The following is a 21,368-nucleotide window of genomic DNA, read 5'->3' as shown; positions in this document are numbered from 1 at the left end:
AAGGATCGCGCAAAGCAGGTACTACGCGTATCTAGGAAACCCGACGGCCTTTCCCGCAAGGGAACAAGCAGCTCCTCCCCCCGAATCCTGAGGGGCGAGGCGAGAGAAGACCCGCCCTCCCCCACCACCCCCAGAGCCCCGTCTCCAGGGTCTTGTGACAAGGTGCCCAGGCCCCAATGACAAGGGGCGGGGCCAAGTCTGGTCACGTGAGCATGGGTGCGGAAGTGGGGCGGCGGACGGCGTTCGTGACTGGCGGAGGCTGAGCAACCCGGGGGCGGAGCCAGGCGGCCGGACGCGCTGGGAGGAGCCGGGGGAGGGGGCGGCCGCGGGGCCGGGCACCAGAGTCAGGGATTCGGTCTGCGGTGCCGACGAAGTGCTGGACCCGCGGCGGGCCAGTGCACCCCAGCCTGCGCGCGCAGAGGCTCCGGGTCCCCCAGGCCGAGGCGCCGGCGGCCGCGCGAGGCGGGTGGGTTGGGCAGAGGGAGGTTCGCTGGGCGCGGAGCAGGCGTGAGGCGGCAGGGACGCCATGTCCATGGAGGACCCCTTCTTTGTGGTGAAAGGGTGAGTGTCGCCGAGGGCTCCACTGGAGGAGGAGGTGGCCGTGCTGCCAGCCCGCACCTCCCCGCTCTCCTCGCTGTAGGGGGATGGGAGACAAGCAGAGGCTGGCGGGGGGGCAGTGGGGACGGCTTAGCCTTGAGGGCCATGATCAAGCGTCCAGAGACATCCCCTCCCCGTCCTACCTGGACTTTGAAACCCGTGCCCCCAATTAAGCCCCTGGGGAGGGGGTCCCCTTTGGCCTGTGCGCTGCCCTACAACTTATTTGGAGGGGTGGAGGGGTTCAGCAGCTCTGCAGGTGGGAAGGGAGACAGGCGTCCCAGACCAAACTGCAGCTGTAGTGGAGCACGGGGCCCTGCTTCGAAGGGGGAAAAACAGCATCTGGGCAGGAAAAGGGAAATGGCCCTCCTGAGCTTTGTAGTTGGCGAGGACGGGGGTGAGCTCCCATTGTCCATTGAGTTCGGAGCGCTGGCCCGCAGACTGGTGAGACCACAACCTACCCAGAGGCGTCTGAGCACGTTTGCAGGCTGGGAGGCGGGGGCGCGAGGCTCCGGAAGACAACTCAATTCAGTGGGGGAGTTTTTACTGAGTAATGGGAGGGGAGGAAAACAGCCGTTCAAACTCAGTGATGATGTTGGAAGGAAAACAAAATGAAATCAGCCAAACCAAACTTTCCTTAGCTTTCTGTTAGCACCGGGATTTTCCCACAGTGCTAAAGGAAATGAGTGCTTTCTTTTTAACTCCCCGATTTCATCCAGGCTATTTGACAGGTTTCCCCCATTTCTTCTTCTGCCTTTCAGACTAGAACAGCCTTAACTTATTTTTCCCTGTGAGCTGTCGTGACTCCATCTTTGATTGCTCAGTCGTTTGGAGATAGAAACTTTATTTGCACTGTTATGTAGGCTTTATAGCCATTAAACAAATTCAGGAAAGATCGATTCTGTTGTTGTTATAACTTGTCAGCTTTTGTTTTAAATGTCAAACAAACATTAAAATTCTGAGAACTGCAAAGTTCTGGAAAGATCAGTGCTGATAACCATAAAGTGTCCCTTTGCTTTCAACTAGTTGCTGCTAGCTTCCTATTTTTGTAAGGGTAAAAGCTGACCAGTTGCTTGAGTGTGTGTATGTGTTTTAAGGGTTCCTCTCAGAAAATTTAAGTGGTACTTTAGGTGAAATACTTTATTATCAATGATACAGTAAGATATATATATTTTTTAACATTTCCCTAAAAAGATTTTCCTTCACCTGACTTTAATTTAGATGGGAAAATGCTGAGTTTAGATTATTAGTAATATGTGGCTCTCTACCTGGAAAATGTGTTGCTTATTAGAAGGATTGATTTTTAGGGGTTGATTTTTAAATGTGAAAGCTGTGTGTTTTTTCTCTTGAATGAATGTCCTTAATGCTTAGGTTGCAGAGGTTATCTCTGGCAGTGGAGGCCACAGATAATCAGAATTTTGGGTTTGATTTTTAATGGAATTTGTGAAAATGCTAAATTGCTCTGCCATCTTGACTTTTTTTTCCTGCTAGTATCCAATACAGTTTGCCAAGGCTTGCTCACTGATTAGATATCACTGCTTTATTGGAACATTGGCCTGGAGTGTTGGTTGACTTTTACATGGTTTTAGCTCATGTCGGTAAGATGTCAAAACCTTCTGCTAAGGAAAAGTAAAATTAGCTATACGAGTGTCTCCAGATTATGCGACAGAATATATGGGGAGCCATTCGTGTAGTTCTGTTTATTAAAAGTTTTGAAAGTGCACTGCACAATGTGGAAAAATTAAAGACGCCTAAATTGTGGCCCTTAGCCTAGGAGCTGATAGTCTAATCTGAGAAACAGCTCACTCCGGAATTAAGTAGAAATGACAGGTGGATATGATTAAGTGCCGAAGTGAATCCTACAGATGATTAACTCCCCCAGTAGTTCAGAGAAAGGCATCTCATTAGGAACAGTTATGACTGGAACAGCTTTGGAGGTAGTAGTAGGTCTTGAATTAAGTTTCGAAGATGGGGAGCATTTAGATAATTCAGGCCTGTGTCTCTTCTGGACTCATCAAGAAGAGTCTCTTATTGGTCTTCCTGCTTCCAGTCTCTTTCCTCTTGCATCTGCCTTGGTTCTGTTGGATGAGTGCTCTCCAGAATGCAGGGTGAGCCACACATTTCATTTTACATTTCCTAGTAGACACAGTAAAAAGTAAAAAACAGGTGAAGTTAATTTTAATGTCATTGTTAACCTAGTATAGTGAAAATGTTTCAACGTGTGATTAAAGATTATTAAAGAAGATTTGACCCTTTTTGTACTGTCTTCAAAATCTGGTGTGTATTTTTTACTTACAGCACATCTCAATTTGGATGCTAAATTTTCATCAGGAACACTTGATCTGTATTTAGAGTTCATTAAACTTACAGTTGAAAAAGTATTCAATAGATTCACATACCCAAATTGTTCCAAATATACTTTAAAAATTTTCGGTAACTGAATTGTGTATCAGTTTTTAAATTTAAAATTAAAATTTAGTCCCACAGTCACACTAGCACGGTTCAGTCACATGTGGCATCCATATTGGGCAGCACAGGTGTAGCTTTTCTAGAACCCAAGCAGGAGTTCCCTACTTAACATCACTGAGTGGCTGCCTGTTGCCTACAGAATAAAAGCTCAACACTTCCTGACCTCCGTGACGTGGCCTTCCTCAACCCTCCGCTCACTCTGCCTGCCCTTAGCACAGAGCTCCAGCTTCACCAGACTCAGTACAGTGACAGTGACCGCAGGACTGGATGCTCTTACCCCACATGCATCCACTCTGCCTGATGCACCCACTCAGCTTTCAGGATTCAGTGTCAGCATCTCCACTGCCTACAGGAAGTGCTTCCCCTGGCACCTGTAACACATTATTGCACTCTTCCTCTGGCTGTCTTTCATTATTTGACTGTGAGCTCTGAAGGTTGGAACTGTTTGTTTTTCCTGTATTTCCAGCCCAGCACCTTGAATATATAGCATAAATGTTGAATAAATTCTCTTTGGTGGTTGTGGTTAAGGAGTGGTGGTTCGTGGGTGGGAACACTCCCAGCAAAGGCAGGCATTGTGTGTTTAGAAATCATCAAGGAGAGCATCCCAGGTGCAGTAGGAAGTTTATCTGGAGAAGTAATAATAATAGTAGCTAACATTTAAGGGATGCAGCTTCTATGTCAGGAGTCGCATGCTAAGCAAGCACTTTATAAGAATTTTCACTTTATAAGAACAGTTCTGTGGTGTGGGTATTAGCCCCATTTTATACATGAGGAGCTGAGGGAGCACAGAGGGGTTGAGTTACTTCCCCAGGGTCACACAGCTAATAGGTAGTGGACCCAGGATTCAAAATTCAGCTGCCTAGTTCTACTCATACTGTTAACACTTCTACAGGTACATCCACAGGTACAGGTAGAAGAGGATCGAGAAGAGTCTCTCTCTAAGAGGCCATTGGAGATTTTTTAAGCAGGGAAATGACGTGAAATGAGGGTTTCGGGAATATTGATTTGGTAGTAGTGTTGGTTGCATCAGTGTGTAGAAAGATTAAAAAGGAGACCAGGGCTTCCCTGGTGGCGCAGTGGTTAAGAATCAGCCTGCCAATGTAGGGGACACAGGTTCAAGCCCTGGTCTGGGAAGATCCCACATGCCTCAGAGCAGCTAAGCCCATTCGCCACAACTGCTGAGCCTGGGTTCTAGAGCGTGCGAGCCACAACCACTGAAGCCCGTGGGCTTAGAGCCTGGGCTCCGCAGCAAGAGAAGCCACTGCAATGAAGACCCAACGCAGCCAAAAATAAATTAAATAAATAAAAAATAAAAATAAAAAGGAGACCAGTTCGAAAGCTGTTTTAATTTAAATATGCAATGATTAGTGCCTGAGTGTTCAAAGATCGTTTTGTGAGGTTTTGACACTCTCGATGTCTTCTTGTTCAGAGCAGAATCCCAGAACACGGGAGAAAACTACCACAATTGGGCAGATGTGGCCCTACCTGGCACAGACATTCACAGTGGTATTTTCACTACCAGAACCCCTAGCTCTACTGAATCAACTCAGGCCTGCCCCTAAGTTGTAGTTTGTCTAGTTGACCCTTTCCTGTGTGTTCTCACTGGGTGAGTTTGATTATTCCCATTGTGTCAAGTGGTCCCTGGGTATCTGTGCACATCCTGCACCCCAGTCACTCTGACCCAACTCTCTCCCGTTTGTTTTTCTGTGTTTTCTACTAATTGTTCGACATCCCCCATGCTATGGGGTAGATATCTTCCCCTTTTTTTCTTTTCCTTCCCCCTCCTTAAAAATGCCTTCCTCTTCTTAGCCCTCTTTATTCCTGACTCTGCACAGTCCTTCAGTCCCATGTCCACCTGGTCACCGGGGCCTCTCAGTGCATCTCCTGGATATCTCTGGAATCTTCTCTTCCTCTCTGGTTTTGGTTCCTCCACCCTAGTTCATGTCCTTGTCCTCTCCCTCCTGAATTCTTGTAAGCAGCTTCTTCAGCAAGCTTCATTTGCACCGCTGCCAGACGTGACCTCGGAGACACGATCAGGTCACAGCTCTATTCGGAATCCTTCATTCTGAAATACCGAGTGTCTGTTTTCTGTGTGCCAGGGGCTAAGGGTACAGCAGTGAACAAATGACATCCCTGTCCTTATGAAGCTTATATTCGAGACAGACAGTAAACAAATGAACGAATATATGGTATGTCAGGTGGTGATAAATTCTGTAAGAAGAACAAAGCTGGGTGTAAAGGGAAAGGAAATGCGTGTTCTGGGTGTAATTTTTCTTTTTATGTGACTTCCGGAGGCAGTGAGGTTTGGTGAAAGAACTGAGCTTTGTTAATCAAGCTGACCCAAGGTTGGGATCTCACTTCTGTCAATTACTTGGTGTAACTTTTGGCACATTAGTTATCCTCTCTGAACCTGTTTCTTTATGTACAAAATTGGCCTAACAATGCCTGCTTTATCGGTTATGAGGATTAAATGAGTTAATGCGTGTAAGTTGCCTCAGCACAGTTTGGAGCATATATCAAGTGCTCAGTAAACATTCTCTTTTAACTGTCTATATGTCTCCATCCAAACAGGCTGCCCTTTCTGAGAGGAAAGACCATGTCTTACTGGTTTTGTGTGTGTGCGTGTTCCCGCGCTTTTTTTTTGGAGTAACATTTAAAGTGATATATGCTCATTTTAGAAAACTTAGGAAATAAAAATATAAAAAAGGATTAAAAATTCATTGAAATACCACCATCCAGAAATAATTAGTTAAAATTTTGGTGTTTTTTTAATCTGTTTCTATTAACAGTTTTATGTAATACTATCCATCAGTTTTTGATCTCTCTTTTTTTTTTGATATATAATAAATATCAGTCACTGTCCTGGGAACATGACAGGGATTGTCTTTTTAATTCTTATGAAGTAGGTACTAGTACTATTATTATTATCATCTTACAAATGAAGAAAATGAAACTTAGTAAAAAAAAAAAAAAAACAAAACTTCCAACTTCATAAGCCTGTAATTGGAAAGGCCAGGATTTATATAAATGGGTATTATTGTTGTTATTAATCATTAAGAAATTGGGATTCGTCTTATAATCTTTTCATCTGTATTTTTTTATATCCTTAAAATGCCTTTGGTGGGGAGGCTTTATAATGACTGTACTGTATTTTGTTATATAAATGTGATATAACTTATTACTCAGTACAAGGTTTATTTTTTATTTTTTTAATTTATTTATGGTTGTGTTGGGTCTTCGTTTCTGTGCGAGGGCTTTCTCTAGTTGCGGCAAGCCGGGGCCACTCTTCATGGCGGTGCGCGGGCCTCTCACTATCGCGGCCTCTCTTGTTGCGGAGCACAGGCTCCAGATGCGCAGGCTCAGTAGTTGTGGCTCACGGGCCCAGTTGCTCCGTGGCATGTGGGATCTTCCGAGACCAGGGCTCGAACCCATGTCCCCTGCATTGGTAGGCAGATCTCAACCACTGCACCACCAGGGAAGCCCTAGGACAAGGTTTATGATGTACCTAAATTTTTCACTGTTACAGTTAATATAGTTGCCGGCCTGCTTGTCACAGGTCTTCATTGCTGCTCCTGATTATTTCCATAGCCTGTAGTCCTGTAGAAGATTTGCTAATTCAGAGGGGGTGCACATTTTCAAAGCTTCTGATGCATGTTGCCAAATTGCCCTCTAGGATACACCCCTAACTCCACTCGACTCACTACCCCACCCCCAAAAGTTTGATGGGCCCATTTCCCTTGACCCCTTGCCTGTACTGAGAGTCTCCTTTTAAGAAATCTTGACTAATTTCCTAGGTGAAACATACCATATTTGAATCATGTTGTTTTCATCATTATGTTCAGTAAGGTGTTACATAGTATTTGTTTGATGAGTGAGCCCATTTTGAGTTTTGGGTTCTGTAGTTTTTTTCCCTCTCTTGTTTGCAACTTCTAATCAGAATAAGCCACTAAGAAATTGAGCGGTGGAATATGAGAGTATTTTGGTACCAAGTGAGCCTCTCCTATAGGTAAAAGGCACGAATGTTGTGGTTCTTTAATATTTTGCTGATTTGGAGGCGTTGTGTGCCCGAACAAGGACAGTTTTATTTCCAGGTTCTTGGCTGTGGATCTGTGTTGAAATAAAGGCATTAAGTAAGCAGTTGAGCAAGATAGTGTATGTTACATTGTATTATTCTCTAACCATCTCTGGTCTGTGTGTACAGCCTTTTAAACACTAGATTATGAGCTCCTTGAAGGCAAGCATTGTGCATTTTAGTCACACTGTTGAAAAAAATGTTTATTGGTAGTCACTGTGAAAAAATTATCCTTATTTACAGAGTAATTTTATCCAGTAGAATTGAATGTAAGTCAGGTCTCATTTTCTACTTTTTAAAAATCAACCAGACGTTTCTTTCTTTCTTTCTTTTTTTTTTGGCTGTGCTGTGTGGCTCGTGGGATTTTAGTTCCCTGACCAGGAATCGAACCCCGGGTTGTCAGCAGTGAGAGCAGGAAGTCCTGACCACTGTACCACCAGGGAATTCCCCAATCAGCTGTTTCACTATAAAAACCACTTTGCAGGCATTTGTTATATTGAATTAGGCATTTATTGAATGCCTAATACTCTGTTTGGCTCCTGAAATTATAGTATGGTTTGGAGAACACTATGCAGGTATGTGAAACAGTGTAGGTGAAAGACAATATGCTTTGCGTCTAAGAGTTTGGAATAGAGCTGAGATATTGTGGAGACTGAAAAAACTTGGAAAGACCCCCAGGGGGAATGTTGGTCAGTGACACTTTAGTGAAGCAAGTAGGGCCTCGATCTGGGCCTTGAAGGAAATGTCTGCTTTTCATTTGCAGAGGTGTAAGGACTCTTCCAGCTGGGGAAGCAGTGAGTGAAAGTCTAGAGCCAGGAATGAGGAAAGGGAGGATGGGAAGAAGACCTGCCAAGTGAAACAGATTTTGTTTCAGTGAGAAATCAGGTTGGAGATTAAAGTCAGCCAGTTATGGGGTGGAGGAGGCGTGGAATACCCAGCTGAGGAGTTTAAAGTTAATGTTTCCTATTGTAAATTATTAATCAGGAGGTGGTTTTAACTAGCAGTTACTATGCACTTGCCTATGGTCAAACAACTTCTGAGGGCTCAAACCCGGGTCTTCTGATTCCACAAAGAAAATAGATTTGTCTGGAGCCTTTGCAAAGATGGGATTGAATAGGTCTTGGTACTGGAAGGCCCCTCATGCTCTGGGTCAGCAGAACTAGAGGCCAGAAGACAAGAAGTCTGAGCCCCCCTTCTATTACTTGTTTAATGAGTGCAGACTAGTTATCGTGAAAGTTCCTTCTAGATCTAAAATCCAGTGATGCAGCTTAAGTAGAGGTTGTGCAAGGTGAGAAGTAAGAGGAAGAGTCAAAGATGATGTTTGTCTAGACAAGTTTCAAATCTTGGAAAATAGTGTCACTGTTGACTAAAATGAGGAAGTTAGAGAAGGAAGCTTTTTTTTTTTTCTGTTTCATTTTGTTGTATGAATATTTACTGTTTTGTAGGGAGGATATGATTGGTTTGGTTTTAGGCAAATGGAATGATCCTGTAGGCAGCTAAAAATATAGGAATTAGTCCTGGGTGAGAGGTGAGGGTTGGAAATGCAGTGGGGAGTCATCAGCTTCAAGGAATCTTTTGAACCTGCTAGTGTTGATGAGCACCTAGAAGCTATAAAAGTAGTGCTGAGAAATACTGGGACCAGGTGGAGGAAGAGGAAAGAGAAAATTAGTAGAAACCAGAAGAGCACAATGTCACAAAAACAAGGAAGTGAGAGTTTCAAGAAAATAGGCTTGTAGTGTCAAGTACGCTGGAAATGAGGACGAGTTCAAGTCACCCATGACTTTGACCTGCAGTGTCATTGGTGGCAGTAGTGCTATCCCCGGGGCATTGTGGAAGCAGCAGCAGGTTGAGGTCAAAATTGTATATAACTATAGGAAACTAAGTAAAGACTCTTTTTTTTCCCTCCAGGAGAATTATTGCGAAAGATATTATCACAGTGAAGTTGAATTTGGAAATGGCAGTAAGGTCAAGTGCAGGGTATGTGTATTTTTCCCCTTAAACACAAACGACGTGAGTGTGGAAGTCAAGCAGTAAAAAGAGCTTCTCACCTAGCCCAAGGGGTTGGTGGTAGAACAGGTTGGTGGGATATGGGGTAGAAGGGTGATAGAGTTGCAGAGGCTTGCCCAGCCTAGGTTTTTCAGGTTTCATTAGTAGAGTGGAAACCATCTGCCTTCACTAGCCTCTCAGGGTGTTGATGAAACAGGGACCCCACTGTAAAGAGACATGCAGGATGGGTGCTGCCCCAGATACAGGTGTTGTGGATTATTGTGTTTTTCCAAAGGTGGCCGCCCCAATATATATCCTGTCCCATTTGCTTTTCTTAACTTGTGAAGCTGGCATTCTTCTATCAAGCTGGGGTCCTCATTCCTTTTCTTTGAACCCAGGCAGACCTTTGTAACTGCCTCGACTGACAGAATGAGGCAGAAATGACACTGCTTGACTCCTGAAGCCTTCGTCACAAAGGACAACCAACCAATTCAGCTTCCACCTGCATCTTTCTGACTTGGGACACAAGTCCAGCTCTACTGAAGCCACACTGCTGGAGCACTCATGTGGAGAGACTACGCAGACACAGAGGTACTACCAAGGAGCACCTGCTTCTGCAGCCCCAGCCCGGCAGTCTTTCAGCTGAGGCCCCAGACATGGTGGAGCAGGGACAAGCCATCTCTTCTGCGTTCGGCACGAATTCCTGTCCCACAGACTCCCCATAAGAAATGGTCGTTTGATGCCATTAAGTTTTGGGGTAACTGTTATACAACCACAGTAACTGGAACGGATGCCAGTTCAGAGCCTTATCAGCATGGTCAAAGAAGGAAGGAGAAATCAAAAGGCTGATGGAGGCTGCAGCTCTGGTTTTCCTGCAATTCGTTGGCCCAACTGAATGACAGATTCCGGGAAACAAAAGCTCCCTAATGGCTAAAATACTTCTTCCTCCCATCTTACCAACAAATTTAGTGAGATCCAGATAAGAAATTATTTTATGGACATCTGGATGTATTGCCTGAAGTCCTAAGGGTTGGTTGGGATGGTGAGCCTTTTACCCTGGTGGAACAGACTGGAATGTTATATAGGAGGGGCTCAACTAGCAGTGACCAGGGGTTAGTGCTGGGCTGGCTTCAAAAACAAACTGGGGGACTTCTCCGGTGGTCCAGTGGTTAAGATTCCGTGTTTCCAATGCAGGGGATGCGGGTTCGATTCCTGGTCGGGGAACTAAGATCCCACATGCCACACATGGCGTGGCAAAAAAAGAAAAAAAACAAAACTGGATTGGTTAGTCCTGCCAGTGTCAACTCTTTATTTATAAGGAATGGAAGAATCTGGTTTTGAAAGCTTAGATGAAGGCTTTATTTTTGCCTGAAAGATACATTCTTCAAAGATGTGGACTGTGTTTTCGTTTCTGACAGTTGCTTACTGGGGAAGCAGCTCTGTGTTCCAGGTGGCCCCGTGGGCACTGGTACGGCTTGCAGTGAAGGACCTCCATTCTGGTGGCCATAAGGAGGAGTTCATATCCATGAGGGTATGATGGGTCCCGTCGTTTTGATGGGCCGTTTGGTGCACAGCAAGGGAAAGAGGCTCATCTGTAGTGTTTCCAACGCTGTGACTCTTGTGACTCACGAAACGTGTAAGACAAAACTGACTTTGGACGCATCTGCAACAGATATAGGAGCAGAACATCTGCTTGACTGTTGTAGGAGATAGCCCATCTCTCTCCTTCAATGGACTGAAAGATTTCTCTGGGTCAGGAGCTAAACCTGTAATTCCTAGGAAAGCAATTAGCAAGTTTTTGGTGAAATGGTGTCAGACAGGATACCCAAAGCTGTCAGTGAGCAGATTTATTATTTACCAAGAAGATTGCTAAACTGAAGGGCTCCAAAAATTCAAGGTATTCATGGCCCCTCATAGAAAGCTGTGGGTGTCAGACTTTAATCACTCCCATTACGCACTTGGAAGAAAAACCTGAGAAGAGCTGCACCTAACTCTACAGGAAACAGAGGCAATGTCTCGTGATTTTGACCTTTCTGGAGAGCACAGATGAAAGTGGATCGCTGTTGACTAAGGAGTCGGCAGCTGCAGCGCTGCCCACGGGGTGCAGCGTGCTCACAGGGGCTCACTGTGTGGTGAGCAGACGATGCTGGACATGCCTGTGTGGGAAGTGCCTCACTAGCCAATTCATGCAGAAGCAACTCCCTTACCTTTCCTGAGAAAGTAGGTGAAGAAAATCCGACCAGCTCTTCTCCGTTGAAACCCTCACAAATATCAAACAGCTGTCGTGGTTATATACTCCTCTGTCCTGTTCATCCATTTACTTGGAATGACAGGTGATTCTACATATTTAGCCCCAGATATTTACAAATAGTTCTGAATTGAGCAGGTTTTCTCACTAGGTAGGGTCTTGTACATTATTACATGTGTCTTGTATTTCTTGAAACTATTCAGAAATTCTAAGTTCTTTGGGATATCCTGGTTACCATTAATATTTGGCTTAAAAATAGGTTTTGTTTGTGACACACGTTTTCTCTCCATTCATGCCTTCTTTTTTCAGAGTAATACTACGCTGAATTGATACTGGAAGAAGAAAAATTGGGAGATGTTTTAAACTTCGAGGGACCCCGTTAGTTGCTTTTAAGATAGGATTCCTTGACACACTGCATGTTCTGGCTTTTCAAGATCTGAACCATTGCTAACAGTTCCACCTTTGTGATCCCTTAACACGTGTCTTAGAAATGTAAACTAAGACTACTTTGACTTTCTTATGTCTCTGCTACTACAGGAAAACTAAAAATGAAACCTCTTTTAAAAATAAGAGATTGAGAGTGGAATAAGCCAGGTCACTGGCCAGGCCTGTTGGGTTTTGAATGTCATCCTGGGATTGCTTTGCAGCATTTTTCTAATTCCTGCCATTTCTTTCATTTCTTCTTTAGGACATGCACAAGTTCTTGCATGCTTAAGGACTCGATTTCACTCTGTGCTGCTAGAATTGAATCTACCCACCTGCCCTTCCTCCCCCTCAAATCTGAAAGTGTGGCCCTTGGATCCCAAGGGGGTCTCAAGATCCTTTCATAGACGAGCCCCTCAGCTTAAACTGCTTTTCATGATGCTACTCAGATGTTATTTGCTTTTTTTCATCATGTTGACAATAACACTGATGGTGCAAACTGCTGGTGCCTTAGCCTAAATCAAGGCAGTGGCACCAAACTGTACTGGTAGTCATTGTATTCCTCCCTCACAGTGAAAAAGAAAAATGAGAATCATATTCCTTCAAGAATGTTCTTCATGAAACAGTAAAAAAAAAAAAAAAAAAAAATTAATTTGATCAAATCTTGAGTCCCAAGAACACCTTTCCTCATTTTTCTAAAAGTTATAATTTACGTACAATAAAATTGACCCTTTTTAGTGTATACTTCTGTGAAATTTGACAAATGCATATAGTCAGTAACGACCACCTCCACAAATAAGTTGCAGGACAGATCCATCACCCCTAAAAGTTTCTGTGTCCCCCTTCCCCCATGCCCAGCACCTGGCAACTACTGATCTGTTTTCTGTCCCTATAGTTGTGCCTTCTCCAGAATGTTACAGAAATGGAATCATACAATGTGTGGCCTTCTGAGTCTAACTTCTCACATTTTGCATAATGCATTTGAGATTTGTCCATATTGTTGCATGTATTTGTGGTTTGTTTCTTTTTATTGCTGAGTAGTATTCCATTGTTCAGATGTACCACAGTTTGTCCATTCCTTAGTTGAAGGACATTCGGATTGTTTTCAATTTTTGGCTGTTACGACTAAAGCTACTATAAGAATTTGCAGGTTGTTGTATGAACCTGTGTGTTTTTGTATCACCTTGAAGTGGGCTTGTTGGGTCATAATGGTAAGTGTGTGTTTTGCATGTTTTTTTTGTTTTTGTTTTTTATAAATTTATTTATTTTATTTTTGGCTGCGTTGGGTCTTCGTTGCTGCGCGCGGGCCTTCTCTAGTTGCTGCGGGCGGGGGCTACTCTTTGTTGCGGTGCATGGGCTTCTCATTGCGGTGGCTTCTCTTGTTGTGGAGCACAGGCTCTAGGTGCGCGGGCTTCCGTAGTTGTGGCTCACGGGCTCTAGAGCGCAGGCTCAGTAGTTGTGGCGCACAGGCTTAGTTGCTCCGTGGCATGTGGGGTCTTCCCGGACCAGGGCTCAAACCTGTGTCCCCTGCACTGGCAGGAGGATTCTTAACCACTGCGCCACCAGGGAAGTCCCTGTATGTTTAATTTTAAGAAACAGCCACACTGTTTTCCAAAGTAGCTGTACAGTTTTGCATTTCCACCGGTAATGAATGAGAGTTCCAGTTACTCCACCACCTGGTCAGCACTTGGCATTGTCGTTGTGTGAAGCCATTCTAAGTTTGTAGTGGTATCTCATTGTGGATTTACTTTGCGTTTTTCTGATGACTAATGATATTAGGCATCTTTTCATGTGCTTAGTTGTCATTTGTATGTCATCTCTGGTGAAGTGACTGTTCAGATCTTTTGTCCATTTTTAAATTGAGTTTTCTTAAGTTTTGAGTTTTTTTTTAAAAAATATATTGTAGATACAAGTCATTAATCAGACATGTAATGCACAAATGTTTTCTCCCAGCCTTAGTACACATTTTAATACTCTGTGTCACAAAATGAGAGAGTGCATGAAACTCTTTTGCTGTATTGTGAGCTAAGATGGTGACTCCAGGGAAAGCACTTCTGTGATCCAGCTGTGAGCTGAAATAGCTCGTTTTTTCCTCCACAGAATCTCATTTTTTTCTTCAAAGAATGACTCGCAAACTGGTTATTGAGACTTGCATATGTTCACAAGTCTCAAAATTATCTTAAAAAAACTTGACATTTTCTCAGAAATGAATGAGGTGAACCTGTCACTTCTCGGAAAACAACTGACAGTATTTTTGTGGATGATGAAATTAGAGCCTTTTTTTTAAAAAATAGAATTTTGGAAAGCTCGTATCAACTGCTATCATCTTACAGATTCCCAGTAGTTAAGTTTTTCTGATGGAATTGGTGGTGATATTATTATATGATTTTGGATATTGTATAATGAAATGAGTCAGCGTTTGGAAGATGTTTGATGCTCAGTAAACTAATACTTTACAAATGACCAGTACGTGATGCTGTAAAATCATATGTGGGTAAAACATCCATTCACAATACAGGATGGAGCAGTGGGTTGTAATGTATGAGAACACACAACGTCTTTGGTACAGTTTCAGCTTCCAAGTTGCAGCTAACCTTTAAGAAACTGCCACTTGTCGAGTTTTCGTATTGTGTCAAGAAAGAATATCCACAATTATCTGAAAAGACTGTTAAAATACTCCTCCCTTTTCCAACTACCTATCTGTATGAGGCTGGATTTCCACCATATACTTCAACCAAAACGCATGTCAACAGACTGAATGTAGAAGCAGATGTGAGAATCCACCTGTCTACTGTTAAACCAGATATTAAAGAGAATTGCAAAAATGTGAATCAGTGCCACTGTTCTTACTAAATATTGTTGTTTTTGAAATTTTTGGCAAAAACATTAACATATCGTAATTTCATCATTATGTTTGATTAATTGGTAAATATTTTTAAATATCTGTTTGAATTTCTAGTACAGTAAGTGGCAATAACTAAAGAGTCCACATCAATCTGAGTTCTTTGGAGTCTTCAATAATTTTGAAAAGTGCAAAAGAGCCCTGAGACCAAAAAAGTTTATGGATCACTGCTTAAGAGTTTAATTCCGGCATCCTAGTTGTCTCCTCGTTTGGAGAATGTGGTATGCCCTAGCCTGGGGCTTCTAGTTCTCAAAAAGGAATTCGAATTTCCTTTACAGAACTGATAATTTTCATATTCTTTAGAATGAGATATCATTTTAGATGCCTTTTAAACTCTGTCTTCTGTTGTCATAGAGGAAATGCAACACTTACAGATAAACCAAGTACTTCATATTATGGCAAAATGTATACCTCTTTCTTTACCAAATCAGCCAGAAACCTCAATAAAGAGTAAAAATAGCAGATTGACATCTCAGTTACTTAGTCCTTCCTCTTTTTGTCTCAAATAGAGTTTCTCTTTAGCACTAAAAGCATACGACTGATGTGAGAGGAAAAATGAGGGGACTTGCCTAACCCATGAACTGGTTATGAACATAACCTTGGTAGATTCATTGTTGGCCGCGTAGCTCAGTGATTTATTCAGCCGGGCCCAACGGCTGTATTCTCTATTTAACATTCAGCTTTTTAGCTCTCATTTAGTATTCACAGTCCAAGATACTGTAAGACACCTTTCTTCATTTTGTTAGTGCTGTCTCCTGTGGTACTTGAAATGTCAGAGAGAATAGGATGCATGCAATTTCTGTTTTAAAGCCGTAGATAACGAACACACTGATTGAACACCCAGAAGAATTGGTTAAGAAATCATAGAAGGATCAAAACAGATCTCTTAGTTTAGGAGCATGAAGATTGTAATCTTTATACACAAGGAGACCATGATTATAAAATGAGTCCTTTTTGGCTTTTATGTGTGGTAGTGTTAGATTATAATATTTAAATGGTGGCTATTGGCCCAATGGCAGGGGCAGGGGAGGAGTTTTAAAGACCCTGTGACTGTATCTAATCTAAAAGCAAAATAGGCCATAGCTCTTAATGGCCTAGTCTCACTCCCTAAACATGAAGCACACTAATCTGCTGTACAGAGTTGCTTAATCCAGGAAAGTAGATACATTTAAAGCTAATAATGTTTAGGAATCGTCTAATGAGATGTTGGATTTTAAAATGTCTCAGATTAAAATACTCGCCTTCTAAAAGACTAGCTGTGTAAGAGTAACCCTTCCTTCTACCCTTTTTTACCCCCCTTCCACACGAACCTCCCCAAGAAAAGGAAAGTTGTTTTAGAACCTTTTCTTCTGAATATAAATTACTTCACTCCAACTGGCAACATGTGTGAATGTTAACGGCCCTTTAGTTAATTTATATTATAGCTTCTTAGACTACTTTTAAGTACAGTCCATTAGAAAAATTAAATTTTGTCCTTCACAAACAAACTTGGTAATTATAGCTGCTTAAGTAGTGGCTGTTTTATTTTGAAATCAGCTGAGAACATAATACTCAGACTATTAAAGTTTTGAACTTTGATATTTGTCCATGAAGAGCCTTCTGTAACGACTTAAAAACACTTTGGGGAATGGTGGTTGCTGAGGATGGTGTCTGATCGTAAAGGTTCACCTAAGTCTTGTAAGTTGTTCGTGGAACATACTGTCTCATATCTCTCCTTTCCCTTCACCTGAGTACAGAGAGGTACAGAAAGCAGTCAACACTGCACAGGGATTGTTTCAGAGATGGACAGAGCTCCTCCAGGACCCATCCACAGCCACGAGGGAAGAAATCGACTGGACCACCAACGAGCTGAGAAACAACCTCCGGAGCATAGAGTGGGATCTAGAGGACCTTGACGAAACCATCAATATCCTTTTCTGCAGTGTCTGTGCCACGTGAGGCAAGCAGACAAATGGACAAGTTTCATCCAGATGTCTCAAGTACATAGATTAGATATTGCCTTTTATCGTTGATTGATGTTGCCCTTATTCGTACCATGACACACTTAAAATCGTTGACCAGTAATCTAAGGTGGAGTAGTCAAATCCTGCAACATGAAGGTGGCATAGTGCAGTGATTTGGAGCTTGGACCCTGGAGTCAGACTGGGTGTTCAAGTCCTGGCTCCGCCAGTTACTAACTGTAACTTTGGGCACATTGCTCTTCAGTAGAACGTTAGGATAGCAGTTGTACCTAGCTCATAGGGTTGTTGAAAGTTTATGAGGTAAAGAGCTTAGAATGGTGTCTGACACACAGTGAACTTCTATGAAAGTGTTAACCATCATTATTTCAGAGAGGTGTATACAGACTAGTGTTATACATTGGTAATTGGAAATCAAAAGAAGATCCTTCTCTAGACTTTTTCCTGTTCAATGCCAGTGTCCATTAGAGAGGCGTCTTGTACCATGAAACTGCATTTACTAAAGCAGATCTATTATGCTAAGTCATGCTATCGATGTTTTATTAAATAAGTCCACTGATCTGACTGATGAACCAGAGAATGGTAAAAAGCTGGATTATATGGCCTTTCTTTTAACTGGAAAAATCCCATTTAATCAGAACTTTAGATTGAAGATATGCCATTTGCATGTTTTGAGTTCTGTTTTGTTTTTTTCTAAGTGTGGTAAAACATAAAGGAAATTAGCTTTTGTCAGGATCACTCTGCAGTCAGCACACAGGTTCACATGCAGTTGATGTGTGGAGTGTATAATTTCTATTAATCATAGTGACCCCAGGGCATCTTTTAAATTATTAAAAGACAAATGTGTTCTCTAAAACTAGTGGAACAAAATGTGTGAGGGAGTGGGATCAAAAGCACAGTTGCAGGGAGATATGTCTTCCCTCAAGGTAGGAGGGAAGAGAAAAAGATTAGGGGAGATAGAGAAATTGTGAGATAAAGAGAACAAAAGTTTTAATAGATATCCGTCATTCAGCAATAGTTATTGAGTGTGCTATGTGCTGGACATTTCGTTAGTTACTGAGATTGGATTGATAAGCAAAACTGTACCAACCCTTGTAGAATTTACCGTGGGAGTATAGAGGGACTTGGGGGTGGGAGAAACAGACATTAGTCAAATATTGGCACAAGTGTATACTTGCAGATGATAAGATAAGTGCAGAGAGCCATGTGAGTGACACGGGACAGCAGAACCAAGCTGGGGGTGAGGAGAGCAGGAAAGCTTCACAGAAGAGCCTCGATCTCTAGGTTAAGAAGCAGAGTTTGCTTCTTGACAGAAGTGGAATGAGTTGGAATGGCAAATGAAAACAGCTTGCTGTTTCCCAGGACAAAAGCTGTCCTGGGAAAGGTGATCTGGAGTCAAAAAAGTGCTGGCAGGCATCTGGAAGAGCCCAGCTCAGCTGTGGTCAGACACCCATGGGTTTGCAGTGAACCTAGGCAGGTCATCTCTGCCTCGGGGCACAAGGATCCTCATCTAGCTGTGGGCAGAGAAAGTTTGAGAATGATTAGTGTCAAGTTGACTATGTGTTCAGAAACGCTGGGCCAGATTTTATTGCTGTGAGAGATTCTGTGGTTTCACATGATGTTGGTTGTTAGGTTTTCGATGATGAAATTGCTTTACCTTGACTTTTTGACCCACGCATAGTCGAAGCAAATCCTAGGAAATTCAACCTCGATGCAACCGAACTGAGTATAAGAAAAGCTTTCATCACAAGTACTCGGCAAGTCGTCAGGGTAAGGGATGTGATCTTACTGTGTTATTTGTGCAAGAAATAGACTTCTCCGAACTCTTTCCTTTAATTTAAACTAATAGGTCAACTCTGAAACCCCTTTTTAATATGAATTAAATGCCAGTTTTCTACATATTTCTCTGATTGAAAAGAAATCTGTTTTTAGTATCGGTCAGGCTTTTTTCTCAGAGCAAAAATGAGAGCGTAGACTGCTGGCTTTGGGAAGGTTACTGTAATCTTCCTGTCCATACCTCTCATTCCTCCAAACCAGTTATCTTTTTTCCTCTTTATTTCTTAGTATACTGTATTTCTAGACAAAAAGAAGAACTGCTATTGTAGAAACCATTTGCTTTCCTGATTGATTGGTAATCACTTTGCATTGTGAAGGGTACTCTTACTGGGTTTGGATGGCGGCCTCTTCCACCATCTGAATTGCTTCTGGAACTCTTGCAACCCATTTACTGACATTTCCATATACAACTGCTTGACAGCCTTTCGGGAGTTATCCAGAGCAAGCAAGCATCTATCAGCGTGTAAAAAATCAATCCAAGGGAACAAATCTTTAGTCTCAAATTACTTAGATAATAACCTATTGTTAAAAAAGCCTAAGAGAAAATAGCATTTAAGTGAAATCTTGTATCGTTAAGATATGTTTGTATTTTGAAACTATATGGCTAAGCCAGTTGATTAGCATAACTAGATGTAGGAGAACCACCTGTCTTTAACATATGTACTAGAAAGCAGCTTCCTTGAATAAAAAGACTTGGGATCATACCAGTGCTAACATATGGCTTTTTAAGAGTCATCTTAGGCGGGAACCTTGGTGTGTGCTTGCCAAAGACTCCATGTCATGTGATTTCCTTTTGAAATTATTTCAGATGGTAGGTTATCACTGCACTTTAAATATTCTTGTTCCTATACTCATTAGTTGCCTTTCTGTATCCACGTACCTAAATTGTTTAGAAATAAACCCACATTGTAATGGGGGCAGTAACCTTTTTAGACCTAGGTGCCCCATCTATACAATGAACATTTGGATTAGACACTCCTAGTCTGTAGCCAGTTCAGAGGCTATTCTGATAAGGAAGCCCTGTTGTTAGGTGATGTATTTTTTTGGTAAGGTAAATAATTTCCCAATTACTTATTTTATGAATGTAGTGTGTGCTTTTTTAATTTTTTGTGATAGATTTTTCTGAAAATGACTTCTGTAGATGTTAGTATTTAAATGGTGCCTTGCAGTGAAGCGTATGTTCTTGACTTTAATCATTATATTTGTTTTTCTGCAAGGTGGTAGTACTTGTAAATTCTGCAAATTGAAATTCAGAGGTCAACATAGTAAGTGAGTTAAGTGAGTTGGTATAATTGGAAGTATAATCCAAAGTTCGTTTTATAGTAATTGAAAAGCTTTTTAAAGTACGTTCTTTGAAAGAAGTATTCTAAATCAAGCCCATACTTCATAATGTTGCAGTCCTTTTATAGTTGAGATCTAAACTGTACTCAACTGTGTGACCCAACTGAATGTTTTAGAGTTTTTAATCATTCTTCTAATTTATTACTCCTTTTTGGAAGCTGTTACTATTTGTCGGTGATGGGTTAATAGTACCTAACTGAGTTTTTGCTCATCTGGGTTTACTAAATTCTAATTGAGGTTTTGTGGAAGAGAAGTGGTAATTGATGCTAACTTGATTTAAAAAAAAAAAAAAAAAAAAGGCATTGTGTTGATTCAGTATTTTTGCATTCAGCTGAACAGTATTTGTATCCAGAACTCTCTGGGTTCCACTTGGAGGACATTGATAGTGTGGGATCAGAGAGTTAGCAGTTTTGGGAAATGAAACACAAGACCAAGCTCAGATTAGGAATTTGTACATCACAAGTTTATGTAAGCTCCTCTGTTACCATTATCAGTGGTTTTTCATTTAGTTGCTTAAAGGAATACCTTTTGATCCACAGTGTATGCCAATTGTGCTTTCTCCTTCTTAGGGCATTATACATTTTTTGTTGCTGTTCTACCTGAAGAACTAAAATCTTGTGTTTGTTCTCAATTAACGTCCACTGTTTTTGCTTTTTAATAAGTCATTTTTGTTTATCTTCTCAATGTCCACTGTTTTTGTTTTTTAATAAGTCATTTTTGTCTAAAAAGTCTTGTATATGTTTTTCCAAATGTCTTTTAAGTTTGTGCAGTTTTTATTAAGTTTTGCTGGCAGTTTTTACTAAAGAAAGCAAAACATTCTTGTTTTTGTTTATATAACCTTGGTATTTTTGAGGTCATTTTTACGTTTGTGGAGTCGCCTGTACATCAGAGTTTTCGCTTGTGAGGTGTTCGTGTTATGGAAATTTATTGCAGAAGTGATGTTGGGTTAATTTAGTAGTGAAAGGTTTTGCAGTGAACGGCAGAACAGAGAGAGAGGTGAGGAGACCTGAGTTCTAGGCTCAGCTGAGGCCTTAATAAATTTTCAGAGTGGCAAGTCATTTAGCCTCTCTGGATCTCAGTTTTATTTATCAATTAAATGATCCTCACTAACATTCTCCAACTTTGTTTAAACTTTCAAACGCAGTCAGAACTATAGCACCACCTCCCCAAAATCCAGCCTCTTCAAACCCAAGAATTGTTTGTAGTCAGTTATAAGTCAAGATAGAAATGGCTTTGGTTAATCAAAAAGGGTGAGTCATACTCTGTGGTTACAAATGACACTGGGATGTGAGTCCTCTGAGTGGGAAGCACTGGGATTTATAGTGTGCCGTTCACTCAGCTTGGAAGATGGCATAAAATGGGAACAGGAGCATAAACAGCCAGGACTGTTGTTGTTCTTTTGGCAGGTGAACCGTTTTTTATCGGTACTAACTGCTGACTTGACTGCTTGTTCTAAACTTCTTGTATTAGAAATAAGATGCAGAAATTCCCTGGCGGTCCAGTGGTTAGGACTCCACGCTGTCACTGCCAAGGGCCCGG

The 21,368-nt window shown here is 41.8% G+C and overlaps 1 protein-coding gene across 4 annotated transcripts in view; it reads left to right on the top strand.

Annotated features, from left to right (window-relative positions):
• Window positions 1–312: 312 nt before the first annotated feature.
• The window catches only part of STX6 (syntaxin 6), a 65,514-nt gene continuing 44,458 nt past the window's right edge, over window positions 313–21,368 (top strand). For 3 of the 4 annotated variants that reach the window (XM_059937511.1, XM_059937518.1, XM_059937536.1), the window contains exons 1-4: window positions 313–561; window positions 9,044–9,112; window positions 16,431–16,600; window positions 18,328–18,422. In XM_059937511.1, the coding sequence (XP_059793494.1) occupies window positions 527–561; window positions 9,044–9,112; window positions 16,431–16,600; window positions 18,328–18,422 (369 nt within the window). In that variant the 5' untranslated portion in view covers window positions 313–526. The remainder of the gene's footprint in view (window positions 562–9,043; window positions 9,113–16,430; window positions 16,601–18,327; window positions 18,423–21,368) is intronic. The other variant, XM_059937527.1, reaches the window with a different exon arrangement.

Source organism: Balaenoptera ricei, chromosome 1 (assembly GCF_028023285.1).
Source record: "Balaenoptera ricei isolate mBalRic1 chromosome 1, mBalRic1.hap2, whole genome shotgun sequence".
NCBI classification, from domain to species: domain Eukaryota; kingdom Metazoa; phylum Chordata; class Mammalia; order Artiodactyla; family Balaenopteridae; genus Balaenoptera; species Balaenoptera ricei.
Note: the sequence above shows the minus strand (reverse complement) of the source record. Positions and strands in the feature narration are given on the sequence as shown.